This window comes from Ornithorhynchus anatinus, chromosome 19 (assembly GCF_004115215.2).
Source record: "Ornithorhynchus anatinus isolate Pmale09 chromosome 19, mOrnAna1.pri.v4, whole genome shotgun sequence".
Taxonomy (NCBI): Eukaryota; Metazoa; Chordata; class Mammalia; order Monotremata; family Ornithorhynchidae; genus Ornithorhynchus; species Ornithorhynchus anatinus.
Window position 1 is genome coordinate 3,919,700 of NC_041746.1, and position 12,275 is coordinate 3,931,974.

The 12,275-nt window shown below is 41.3% G+C and overlaps 1 protein-coding gene across 4 annotated transcripts in view; it reads left to right on the forward strand.

Annotated features, from left to right (window-relative positions):
* CATSPERE (catsper channel auxiliary subunit epsilon) overlaps positions 1 to 12,275 on the forward strand; it is a 43,175-nt gene that overhangs the window by 9,857 nt on the left and 21,043 nt on the right. For all 4 annotated transcript variants that reach the window (XM_029047239.2, XM_029047241.1, XM_029047242.1 and 1 more), the window contains 4 exons: positions 1,293 to 1,320; positions 4,041 to 4,118; positions 6,119 to 6,225; positions 11,099 to 11,585. In XM_029047239.2, the coding sequence (XP_028903072.1) occupies positions 1,293 to 1,320; positions 4,041 to 4,118; positions 6,119 to 6,225; positions 11,099 to 11,585 (700 nt within the window). The remainder of the gene's footprint in view (positions 1 to 1,292; positions 1,321 to 4,040; positions 4,119 to 6,118; positions 6,226 to 11,098; positions 11,586 to 12,275) is intronic.

Consider the following 12,275-nt stretch of genomic DNA (forward strand, 5'->3'; position numbering starts at 1 on the left):
CCCCACCCACTCATTCCCCCTCAGCTAAGCCAAACAAGGTAAATAGACGTTCCCTTTTCCCATTACAGACAGCCTTCTTCCCCTAAGACTTTGGAGCGATGATGAGCTCACATTTACAACATTCCTAAATTCAGATCGTTCTAGCTTTACACCCCACAGGTTTGGACGGGTTTTGACTTCCCAACACCAACCTTGTTTATGGCATTGGCTCTGGGGGTACAGGGATGAGAGGTCAGGTGGAGCGAGGGAGAGCTGCACAAATTATTTTCAAAGCTGCGGAAGAAGGGTGGGGTGGTTTCAAGAGGAAGGGGTGTTGGAGTGAAAGAGCCTGAAAGAGGGAAAATTATTTTACTCTTGTCCAATGGAGTCACCAGGAAGGGTTATTCTGTCCAGACTGCTTTTGGGGTTTTTTTTAAAGGTATTCGGTGCTTACTATGGGCCAGGTACTGTATTAAACCCTGGAGTAGATACAAGCAGCTTGGCTTAGTGGAAAGAGCACGGGCTTGGGAGTCAGAGGTCGTGGATTCTAATCCCAACTCCGCCATTTATCAGCTATGTGACTTTGGGCAAGTCACTTAAAATCTTTGTGCCTCAGTTACCTCATCTATAAAATGGAGGTTAAGACTGTGAGTCCCATATGGGACAACCTGATTTCCTTGTATCTATCCCAGTGCTTGGCACATTGTAAGAGCTTAACAAATACCATAATTATTATTACTATTATTATACAAGATAATCATGTCATATGCAGTCCACATTCCACATGGGGCTCACAGTCTTAAGCCCCATTTTCAGATGAGGAAACTGAGGGACAGAGGAAGTGAAGCGACTCACCCAAGGTCCCACAGCAGACAAGTGGCGGAGCCTGGGATTAGAAAGCAGGTCCTCTGACTCCCAGGCCTGTCTCTTTCCACGAGGCCAAGCTGCTTCTCACGATTCCGTTTATTGATCAATCAATTCATCATCTCCATATACATCTCGGGATTACCTAAATTGCTTGCTGCATGGCCTTGGATGAGTCACTTAATTTCTCTGGGCCTCAATTTCCTCATCTGGAAAATGGGGATAAAATACCATTCTCCCTCCCACTGTGAGCCTCAAATGGGAGGAGGACTGTACCTGGCTTGATGATCTTGTTTACACCTTTTGCTTAGTATGGTGCTTAACAAATACCACAGTTATCAATATTATTATTATTATGCCCCATAAGCTAGTTCTTAACCACTTTGACAGGAGGTTCCTCACATTCTGTAGTTTTCTTTAAAATGCTTTTCTCTTTTTTTTTTTTACAGTGATTATGATTCAGTCAATATGATTCAGGTACAGGAAATAGTTTTTGTTTTTAAACTGCTTATCTTTCCTTTCCTCTGCCTTACATTCTACCGACCTTCCTTAATGCCTAGAGCAGGGGTGACTAAACTGTAGTTCATCAGCCTCATGCGAGGATTCTTCACTAGCTCTGTGGCTTGCAGTGAAAAGCCAGGTAGCCCGTGCTTTATTATTTCTGATTTTGCCTTGGCGGCCTGGAGCTACAGTTGCAGCAGCAGCACCCCACCCCCCTACCCTTTCTGCCACTGCTTCCTATCTGTATCTTCTGGGTTTTTTTAATGTTTTGGTTTTTTGTTTTGGAGTTTTGTTGAGCACTTACTGTGTGTCAGGCACTGTATTGAGCGCTGGGTAGATATGAGCTAATCAGGTTGTACACAATCCTTGACCCACAGGGGGCTCACAGTCAATCTCCAGTTTCCAGATGAGGGAACTAAGATCCATAGAAGTGAAGTGACTTGCCCAAGGTCACACAGCAGACGAGCAGCAGAGCCGGGATTAGAATTTAGATCCTCTGACCCCCAGGCCAATGCTCTTTCGACTAAGCCACGCTGCTTTCCTTGGTCTCTCGATTGCCTGCCATCCCTCTCTTCTGCCCTCACCCTTCCGAATCACTTACTCTCCATTCATTTAGAGGAGGTTTTTGTCTTTTTTTTCACAACTAGCGGCTCTCAGCGATATTATGTTTTTGCTTAGCGGCTCTTGAGTTTAGGAGGCTTGTCCACCTCTGGCCTATGGTAATGTTTTTCAAACTATTGTCTGGCGACACCTTAAATCCACTCTTTTTCATGTCATTCTTTCAACAACATAATCCAAGAACTCTATCTAACCAATGTTTTTCTAGGATGATGGGTTTTTAAGTAATTATTGGTATAGATTCGACTTTACCTAGAAAGATACAGTTTCCATTCGAGGGTTGCCATGCACTTTAAACATCAAACACTTAAATAGGGAATCCGGTCAATAACTGTAGTGTTTAAAGTCACTGACTGCAGAGTTTATACAGCGTAGCCTCAAAACCTGGAAGGGAAAAGAGCTGACTAAGGGGAGGAAGTTGAGGGCTGTAGATGATAAATTAGAGAGGAAAGTCCCAGATCAATCAATCGTAGTTATTGAGCATTTACTGGCTAGAGGTGTTTACATTTCAGTATTTGTTTATATTTACAGTTCAGTATAAATATTGCAAAGCCAAAATGTGGGGAAAAGATGTAGAGTTGGTTATAGTCAAGGGAAAAGTTGGTAATAGGATACAAGAGCAAGTGTTCAATGATGTACTCCTTTTTGGCCCCAGGAAGTCAGAAAGAAGCTTCCCAGAGATAGTAAAAGCCGAAGAAAAAATGACAAAGAATACCTTGAATCAATCAGTGATATTTACTGAGCACTTACTACGTACAGAACACTTTAGTAAATGCTTGAGCGAGTACAATGCAACAGAATCATCCAACACATTCCCTGCCCGGAATGTGCTTACAGTCTAGAAACTGGATGGTGACTAAGGAGCCAACAACGAGGCTTGTACCTTGGTGATACGTGCCCAAGAGTGAGAAGGGGAGTACTGTGGCAGAGTCTACAAATGAAAGGGAATAAGAATAATTCTACTTTTTGTTCAGCACTTATTATTTGCCTGGCACTGTTCTAAGTGCTGGGGTGAATTCAAGCAAATTGGGATGGACACAGTCCCTGTCCCCCATGGGACTCACATTCTTAATCCCCATTTTACAGATGAGGGAACTGAGGAAAATAGCCAGATGTTTGGGCGGCCTAGAACAGGGCCACTCAATGGCCCCAGTTCTCCATGGCTGGGGAACCCAGGTTTAGGAACTCCACCCTTAAGGAGTCTTCATGTTTTTGGGAAGTGGCCAGTTCCCAGAAGGAGCAGGAGGAGGCATAGCTACAACAATTCAGCAGTCACTTTTAATTAGGTGGCTTCTCTGAAGGGGCAGATTTAGGTTGACTATAAAGTGAGAGAGGTTTAAATACCTCTCCTGCCGGTTGTTCAGCCAGCCTTCCATCCCAGGCCACAGTCCGGTAGCAAGAATGCTTGAAAAAGTGAGAGTAGAGAAGTGGGTCACCCTTCTGTGCTCTGGAAGAGGATAGTAGTAATAATAATTCTAAGATTATTGTTTATTAATAATTTATTTATTAATAGTTAATGGTATTAATCATTCTATTATTATAATAGTATTTGTTAAGCACTTCCTATGTGCCGGGCACTGTACTAAGCACTGGGGTGGATACACGCATATCAGGTTGGACACAGTCCCTGCCCCACATGGGGCTCACAGTCTTGATTCCCATTTTATTGATGAGGTAACTGAAGCCCAGAGAAGTGATTTGCACAAGGTCACGCAGCAGACAAGTGGCAGAGTCAGGATTAGAACCCAGGACCTTTTGACTCCCAGGCCCGTGCTCTATCTACTATGGCTTGCTGCTAATACCCACCTAATCTTGAAGGGGGGGAACCAGGTCACAAGAGGTGCTTATTGTTGATGGCTAGATTACTCTGACTGGGAAAGGATTTAAGTATTTTAAAAACACGGCTGAGTGAGGCCTTAGGCTTATAACAGGCATGTTAGTAAACTAGTATCATGAAATTTAAGTGTTTTATCGGCTTTATAAATACAGCAGAACATCATTTAGTGCCTTTAAAGACACAAAACTGAACGGGTATAAAGCTATTGTGATAAAATAAACCCCCATCTTTTACTTCCTAGAAATTAAGTACATGGGTGTATGACCCAGAAAATGCAGATCCAGCTGAGTTGCAGCACACTGCGGAAGGTCCTTCTGTGGTATGTGGAAAGATTTTTCTTTATCATAAAAGAAGAAAAAAATAATGTAAAGCAATTCAGTCCTTTCTGCTAGTCCTGAAGGAGTTGCATCCTTGAAGAACCACCTGTTCTGGAAAAACTGCATTAGAGCACCGGCTGGGAATTAATAGGTGCATGGTTAGACAAATCCACCCTTACTGATATTTTTCAAAGCCAATTCCTGTATTATTATGTCCACCACCAGTCAAATACTTAATCCCTTTGGCACTTGTTGTTCTTTTACTGTACAAAATATTGTCAAGTTGTAAAAACACAAAGTACTGTATGATCTAGTAGAGAAACTTGGCAAGGATTGGGAAGCATAGAAGCACCATGCCTTGACCGAGTCATTCATTCATTCATTCATTCATTCATTCAATCATATTTATTGAGTGCTTACTGTGTGCAGAGCACTGTACTAATCGCTTGGAAAGTACAATTCAGCCATGTGCCCTATGTATACACAGAACCACATCTTCCTCCAGCAAATTAACTTGTGCCAACTTGAGGATTGTCTTGTGTAAGATTAGTCACATATTTTGGAAAGAACATTTCCTGATTTTTCTTCCTTATGTCCAAATACAATATAATGAAAACAAGGGTACTAGCAGAACTGACTGTACTCTAAGCAAGCAAAGAAATAACGGGATAGATGTGAATGTACACACACACACACACACAGCAACACACACTGTCTACCGTTTTTTACTGATAAGCTTCCAAGGGGAACGTGAGAGTATGGAATTGTCTCCCTTTGGAGCTCTGGAAGAGGGTAAGACTAAAGCCCGTCCAATCATCAAGGGGAGATTAGGTCAATCTAACATTGTTGATGGTTAGATTCCAATTGCTCTGACTGGGAATGGATTTACCCATTTTGAAAACACGGCTGAACACTTAGATTTATAACAGGTGGGCTAGTAATAAATACAATTGAATATAATAGACGAGTTGGTAAACCAGTATCACTAAACCCAAGAGTTTTACACGCCAGCTATAAATGCTTTCATCCATTCAATCATATTTATTGAGCACTTCCTCTGTGCAGAGCATGCTATATAGATACAGCAAAGCACCATTTAATGCCATTTAAGACACCAACTGTTATTCTTCCTTACTTCCAATACTGTTTACGTCATTTTTCAGAAAACAGGCGGTTCCTGTAGTTTACCGTCTTCATTTTTTTTTAACTGGTGTTTGTTAAGCGCTTACTCTGTGCCAGGCACTGTATGTACTAAGCACTGAGGTAGATGCAAGCTAATTAGGTTGGATACAGTCCATGTCCCACATGGAACTCACAATCAATCCCCATTTTACAGATGAGGAAACTGAACCCCAAAGAAGTGACTTTCCTAAGGTCACACAGCAGACAAGTGCCCCTCAAAATTGCCACATCTAATTCCTTGACCAGTTCCATCCACATCTAAGGTCGTGCTCAGATCATGTAGCAAGCTACACATCGTGTAGCAAGACAGGATCACAAACAGCAAAATCCTTGAATGAAATTTTTCCTAGCATCACCATCACCAACCTCCCAGTAATCCATATTACATACCAATGTCTTACACCCTCAGTTAGTTATAACTCAATCTCTCTTATCCATCACTCCTGCAGAAGGAGTAGAAGGGAGAAAAGGTTAAGTGAGTGTTTGCCCTCTTATCATTTAAAAAGCCTGCCATTCAGTTGGATGATTTTGGCAAATGGATTTCCTTTGTTTCCCTCATCAGTGATTGCACCTCCACAAATTAAGTGGTTTTATTTTTGATAGGAGGTTCTTGGGCACACAGAATAACCTGTTAAAAATTGGCTCTGGTTTCCAAGATGGTTCTTTTGTCAAAAGATTATTTATGCAGCACCCTGTTCAATTGTGCTAGAATATTTTTTTGTAATAGCTTTACACTGTATATTGAAATATCAAGGAAAAATGTTTTTGTGATTTAAAATTCAAAATTCATGATATTCTATGCTTTTGTTGTGTTTCATAGAATTCCAAGATCCTCACCAAGCAGTTCATTGATATGGGACAGGAGCCTACTCTTTATTCATTTTTGAAACCCAACATGTTTTTTCCAAAACCTAGAGCAGAAACTGGGTAATTCATTTAAATATTCCTTAGAGAATTAAGCTTCAATTTCATTTTTCTAATATCACTATTTAGTGTTTGGATTTGGGGAGTTAAAAAATATAATTGAGACAAAGTATCTGTTTCAAAACTTTATGATTTGTTTTAGACTTTGTTTTCTGTTACGATACTTGTTAAGTACTTACTACGTGCCAGGCACTGAACTAAGCACTAGGATAGGCACAAGCTAATCAGTTTGGACCCAGTCCATGTTCCAAATGAAGTGCACAGTTTTAATCCCCATTTTACAGATGAGGTAACTGTGGCCCAGAGAAGTTAAGTGACTTATCCAAAGTCACACAGCTGACAAGTGGAGGAGCAGGGATTAGAACCCATGACCTCTGACTCCCAAGCCCATGCTCTTTCCACTAGCACAGGCTTTGTAGTAGCCACTATGCCACACAGCTTCCCCATTTTATATTTATGATTCATGTACCGTAACATCTGCATGGGCAGTGTTTCTTTAGTACTATAGTAACTAAATTAACTCACAAAATTAAAACTACCTTGCTTAATCAATGATAAGCTTGCTCAATCAACTTTGAGAATCTACCAACAACATCAATCTAAAACTTAGCAACACAAATCTTTTTGATAACTAGCTCATTGTGGGCTGGGAATGTGTCTACCAACTCTGTTATATTGCAATATTATACTCTTCCCAGTGTTTAATGCAGTGCTCTATGCCTAGTAAACACTCAATAAAAAATGATAGATTGTTTGATTGACTGTATAGTCAACACATATGAGAAAAACAAAGTCTAATGTAAAGTATTAGTTCCTCAAGGAAACTGGAGTCTTTATAGAAAAAAAATAAGGCACTTAAAAATAATCAAATCTTCCAGATATTGTATTCCAAAATAATGCCCTTTCTATTGATGCCATGGAAATGTGCTAAATTAGACTTTTCATCTGTGGTGGAATTCAGATAGGTTTTTAAATTTTTTAAGATCATTTTGGCAGGGACAATAGAGCCTTAAAATGACAAAATAAATAAATAAATTCAGATGATGGAATCTGGTTCAAACTGGATAAAATCTCTAAAATCCCACATAGATTACTGTGTCAGCCTCCTTTGCTGACCTCCCAGCCTTCTGTCTCTCCCCACTTCAGTCCACACTTCACTCTGCTACAAAGATCATTTTTCTACAGAGGTGTTCAGAACATGTTTTCCCACTCCTCAAAAAACTCCAGTAGTCGCCCATCCACCTCCACATCAAACAGAAGTCCTCACCATTGGCTTTAAAGCACTCAATCACCTTGCCCCCCTTCCACCTCTTCTCACTACTCTCCTACTACAACCCAGCCCGCACACTTTGCTCCTCTAATGCCAAACTCACTGAACCTCCATCTCATCTACTCACCAACACCTCGCCCACATCCTGCCTCTGGCCTAGAACACCCTCCCTCCTCAAATCTGACAATTTCTCTCCCCACCCTCAAAGCCTTAATGAAGGCACATCTCCTCCAAGAAGGCTTCCCTAAGCCCCCCTTTCGTCTTCTCCCACTACCCTCTGCATCCCCTGACCTGCTCCCTTTGTTCTTCCCCCCACCTCCCAGCCCCACAGCACTTATGTCTATATCTGCAATTTCTTTATTTATATTAATGTCCCTCTGCCCCCATCTAGATTCTAAGCTCGCTGTGGGCAGGGAACGTTTCTGTTTATTGTTGTACTCTCCCAAGAACTCGGTATTGTGCTCTGCACACAGTAAGCGCTCAATAAATACAAATGAATGAATGAATGAATGAATGTAAATCCATGTCCTAGTTGAGTGGTCTGATAAAATCAAAACTTTGGCAGTAATTCAGTATTTTTGCAGTGCTTTTTTTAACCTTTAGAGGAACCAAAACAGAGAGAGAGAGAGAGAGAGAGAGAGAGAGAGGGAGAGCTCTATTCTTTCACCTCCCATGTAAGCGGAGAGATATGGACTCTCTGAAAAACAAGACCAAAGACAGATTGCCTTGAATGACGCTGCCCTTGGTATGGCCCATACCAAATGTGTTAGTACATTGAGATGTCTTAACGTGTTTTCATATTTAGGGATTTAAGAAACATTCTTCCAACAACCCAAGCCTTTTTGGATGGAATGCAGCAGCAGAAGGAAAGGTTTTTCTGGCATCATCATTGTCTGTAGTATCTGTGCATGCCTACAGCATCTAATAATGAGTTCTGCAACGCATTTTTTTTTCCTGCATACAAGGTTTTGCAAGAACCTAACACCCGAGTTAAGGAGAACTGTTTGTACCCTTTAGTTTCCAAATCCCCTAATGATGTCAAACACTGTAATGAATACATTGCAGAGGTCTGGATGTACTGAGCCAGCCCAGCACTCTGTCTCTACCAAAGGACAATGAAGTTCACTTTTGTCCATATGGTTAGAGATTTGTGTGATCATCCCTACAGATTTGCCCATTTATCAACCCATTGTGGATAGCTCCGTCATTAATTTTCCAAATCTTTCGCGAACTTCTCTGTCTGCACTACTTCCTTCAGTAGTGAATTTCAAATATTATAGATTTTGTTTCTTTTCTTTTGAACCTACAATACTAAACCCTCAGTGAGTGCTTTCTAAATCCTGTTTGTTTATTTGGACCACACCCTTCGTGATGTTTGTTCCTGAATCTCTGTGTCTCTGTCTTTTTCTCTCCCCGTTCCCTTACTTCATCTCAACCCCTGTACCTTCGGCTTCCCTTCTGCCCCTGCATTCGAAAGGAAAATTTGTTGCTTTTAAGTAAAGTCTAAAACGTTTTATTTAGTACATTTGTTTCATTTTACCACCGGGTGGCAGCATAGTAGCATACATCAAAATATCTAAAACGATATCAGAAATGTTCAACAGAAAAAGTAGATTACGAAATAAGAATGAGGTTGGGGTGACATTAGGAGGAATGTGAATTGCTCCGATTCAGAAAGAAAACTGATTCAGACATAGAACAGAGAAGCAGCGTGGCTCAGTGGAAAGAGCCTGGGCTTTGAAGTCAGAGGTCATGGGTTCGACTACCGGCTCTGCCACTTGTCAGCTGTGTGACTGTGGGTAAGTCACTTAACTTCTCGGTGCCTCAGTTACCTCATCTGTAAAATGGGGATTAACTGTGAGCCTCACATGGGACAACCCAATTACCCTGTATCTACCCCAGGGCTTAGAACAGTGCTCTGCACATAGTAAGTGCTTAACAAATACCAACATTATTATCATTATTATTATTATTATTAAAAAGTTAAAGCATTCAGAAATATGTGCATATTTGGGATAGCTTCATATTAAGTAAAAACTGTTTGGAGGTAGTTGCCAAATCCAGAATTTTTCTCCCCTCTTCCATCCCTGCTTGAAAACAGTGACCATTTTTCAAATCTTGCTAAGGTTCCATTTGGAGTTTAAGCATCCTTCAAATTCCTTTAGTTGGACTAGGAGATGTGTGTATTCCATTAAAAATAAGATCGAAATCCTTCCCATTTCTGGCCATAGAATAAATTTACTCTTTTGGGGCTATATCCGTATTCGGTGACCAATTCTGCCCAAGGTAATGTTTGAGAAAAAATCTGCATCATCCACATATTAATAGCACAAACATGTCTAGCCTTGTTTTTAACTTGGTGACCTGGGAAGCACCATGACACAGTGGATAGAGCTTGGGCCTGGGAGTCAGAAGGTCATGGATTCTAATAATGACTTGGCTAGTTGTCTGCCGTGTGGCCTTGGGCAATTCACTTTACTTCTCTAGGCCTCAGTTGCCTCATCTGTAAAATGGGAATTAAAACTGTGAGCCCCATGAGGGGCAGGGACTGTGTCCAACCTCATTTGCTTGTATCCACTCCAGTGCTTAATAATAATAACAATAATAATGATGACAGGGCCTGACACAGAGTAAGCACTTAAATACCACCATTATTATTATTATTGGGGGGTTTGCAGTGGGGATTTCTACTGCTATTTGTTTATATGGATCTGCCCAAATCTATAGTCGAGGCCACATAGTCAAGGATTTGGGCCTATGAAACTGAGCTCTGCCTGCTGGCCATCTGATTGGACTGTCTCCAAGAGTGACTAGAGACAGTCAGCAGATTGCCCAGTTGTCCACAGATTCCTATGAGTGATCTACACCCTCCCCACCCATCTGATTCAAACGGGCTTCCAGAATTTTGTGTCACCAACAAGCCCAGGCCTGGGGTTGAGGAGCCACTGAATTCACCACCATCCCTACGAACATGGGACAAGGTTTTTGTTTTCTTTTTTCCTTTAATAAAAGGAGTTACTACCTGGTATATCCTTGTCCTTCCTCCTGCCCCCTTTTATCTGGGAATAATATGTGTACCTATCTCCCCTATTAGATTGTAAACCTCTTAAGGGCAGGGACCCTTTCTTTTGCTTCTCTTGAGGTCACCAAAGTGCTCTGCATACAGTAATAATAATAATTGTGGTATTTGCTAAGCGCTTACTATGTGCCAAGCACTCTTCTAAGCGCTTGGGTAAATAAAAGGTAATCAGGTTGGACACGGTCCTTGTCCCTCGTGGGGCTCACAATCTCGATCCTCATCTGTAAAATGTAAAGTGACTTGCCCAAGGTCATGCAGCAGACATGTGGCAGAGCTGGGATTAGAACCCACCATCTCTGACTCCGAGGCCCATGCTCTATCCACTAGGCCATGCTGCTTCTCAGTAAGTATTCAATAGATACCAGTGATTAATCGATTCCCTGTCCCCCATCCCCTCCCACCCGGTCCCGCAACCCACCATCAGGAGAGATCAGGGAACAATTGAGAGCATATTATGATATTTTTCTTAAGGACTGCAAGAACTCAATGCCTTGAATTCTTACCTCATTTTACCTGTCTTTTTCTAGGACCTGGGAATTTTTCTTAGCAATAGAACCCAGTGGTGTCATAGTGCAGATTAAAGGAAAACCAGTGGCTTTTCAGGATTGCTTTATCGCAGACAACTATTTCTTAGTAGCTCCCCCGGAGTTTGCATTCCAGGAGAAAGAAAATGAGTTGCCTCTCTCTTCACCAAAAAATAGTGAGCTCATTATCAAATGGTCAGGATGTCTTCCGGTGATTGCTGTTTTAGTGTCAGAATTTGGACTATTTTTTACAACTGATGGATTCGACTCTGCAAGGAAAATCAAAACACCTATCTTGGATGATCAAAGATTTAATGTATCTACTGTGGAATTGACAGAAAATGGAGTCTTCATATTGATAAGTGGTAGTGTTTACCTAATTACACCTTTACATGAATTTTTTTCACTCACCAAAGAATTCAACTTTCCCGAAACTGAAATTATTGGAATAAGTTCAAGGAGGTGGTGTTTATTTGAAAATTCTGGAAAGGTCAGTCAAGAGTTTTGAAAGGGACAAATTCTTGAAGGATGTCTGAACTTTTTGTGTTCAAAATATAATAATGAGTAAGATTTGAAAGCTAAAGATTAAAGTGAAATTTTGCCATGACAGTCAAGTAACTCAACAAATCCATCCCCTGTCAGGTTTCCATTTTCTAATGGGAACAACATTATAAATTAGTTATAAACATTATAGCAAATGGAGTTAGTTCCCGAACCAAGGTTGGATACCCTGTTTTTAACCAATATTACCCAAAATTGGGTGCTCAATCAATTATAGATGAGCTGTAGACCTACTACTATTTCTATGGAGTCCGAGAGGTTCTGGAAGTGAAATGGAGGTGCTGACCTTCCACTAACAATAATAATAATAATGATTGTGGAAGTTGTTAGGTGCTTATTATTTGCCAGGGACTGAACTAAACATGGGGGTGGACACAAATAAATCAAATTGGACACCCACAGTCCATGTCCCATATGGAGCAACCAGTCTTAATCCCCATTTGACAGATAAGGAAACTGAGGCCCAGAGAAGTGAGGTGACTTACCCAAGATCACACAGCAGACACATGGCGGAGCCAGGATTAGAATGCAGGTCCTTCTGGCTCCCAGGCCTGTGCCCTGTCCACTAGGCCATGCTGCTTCTCCTCAGCCTCTCCTGTTCACCTCCCCTCTTCCTTCC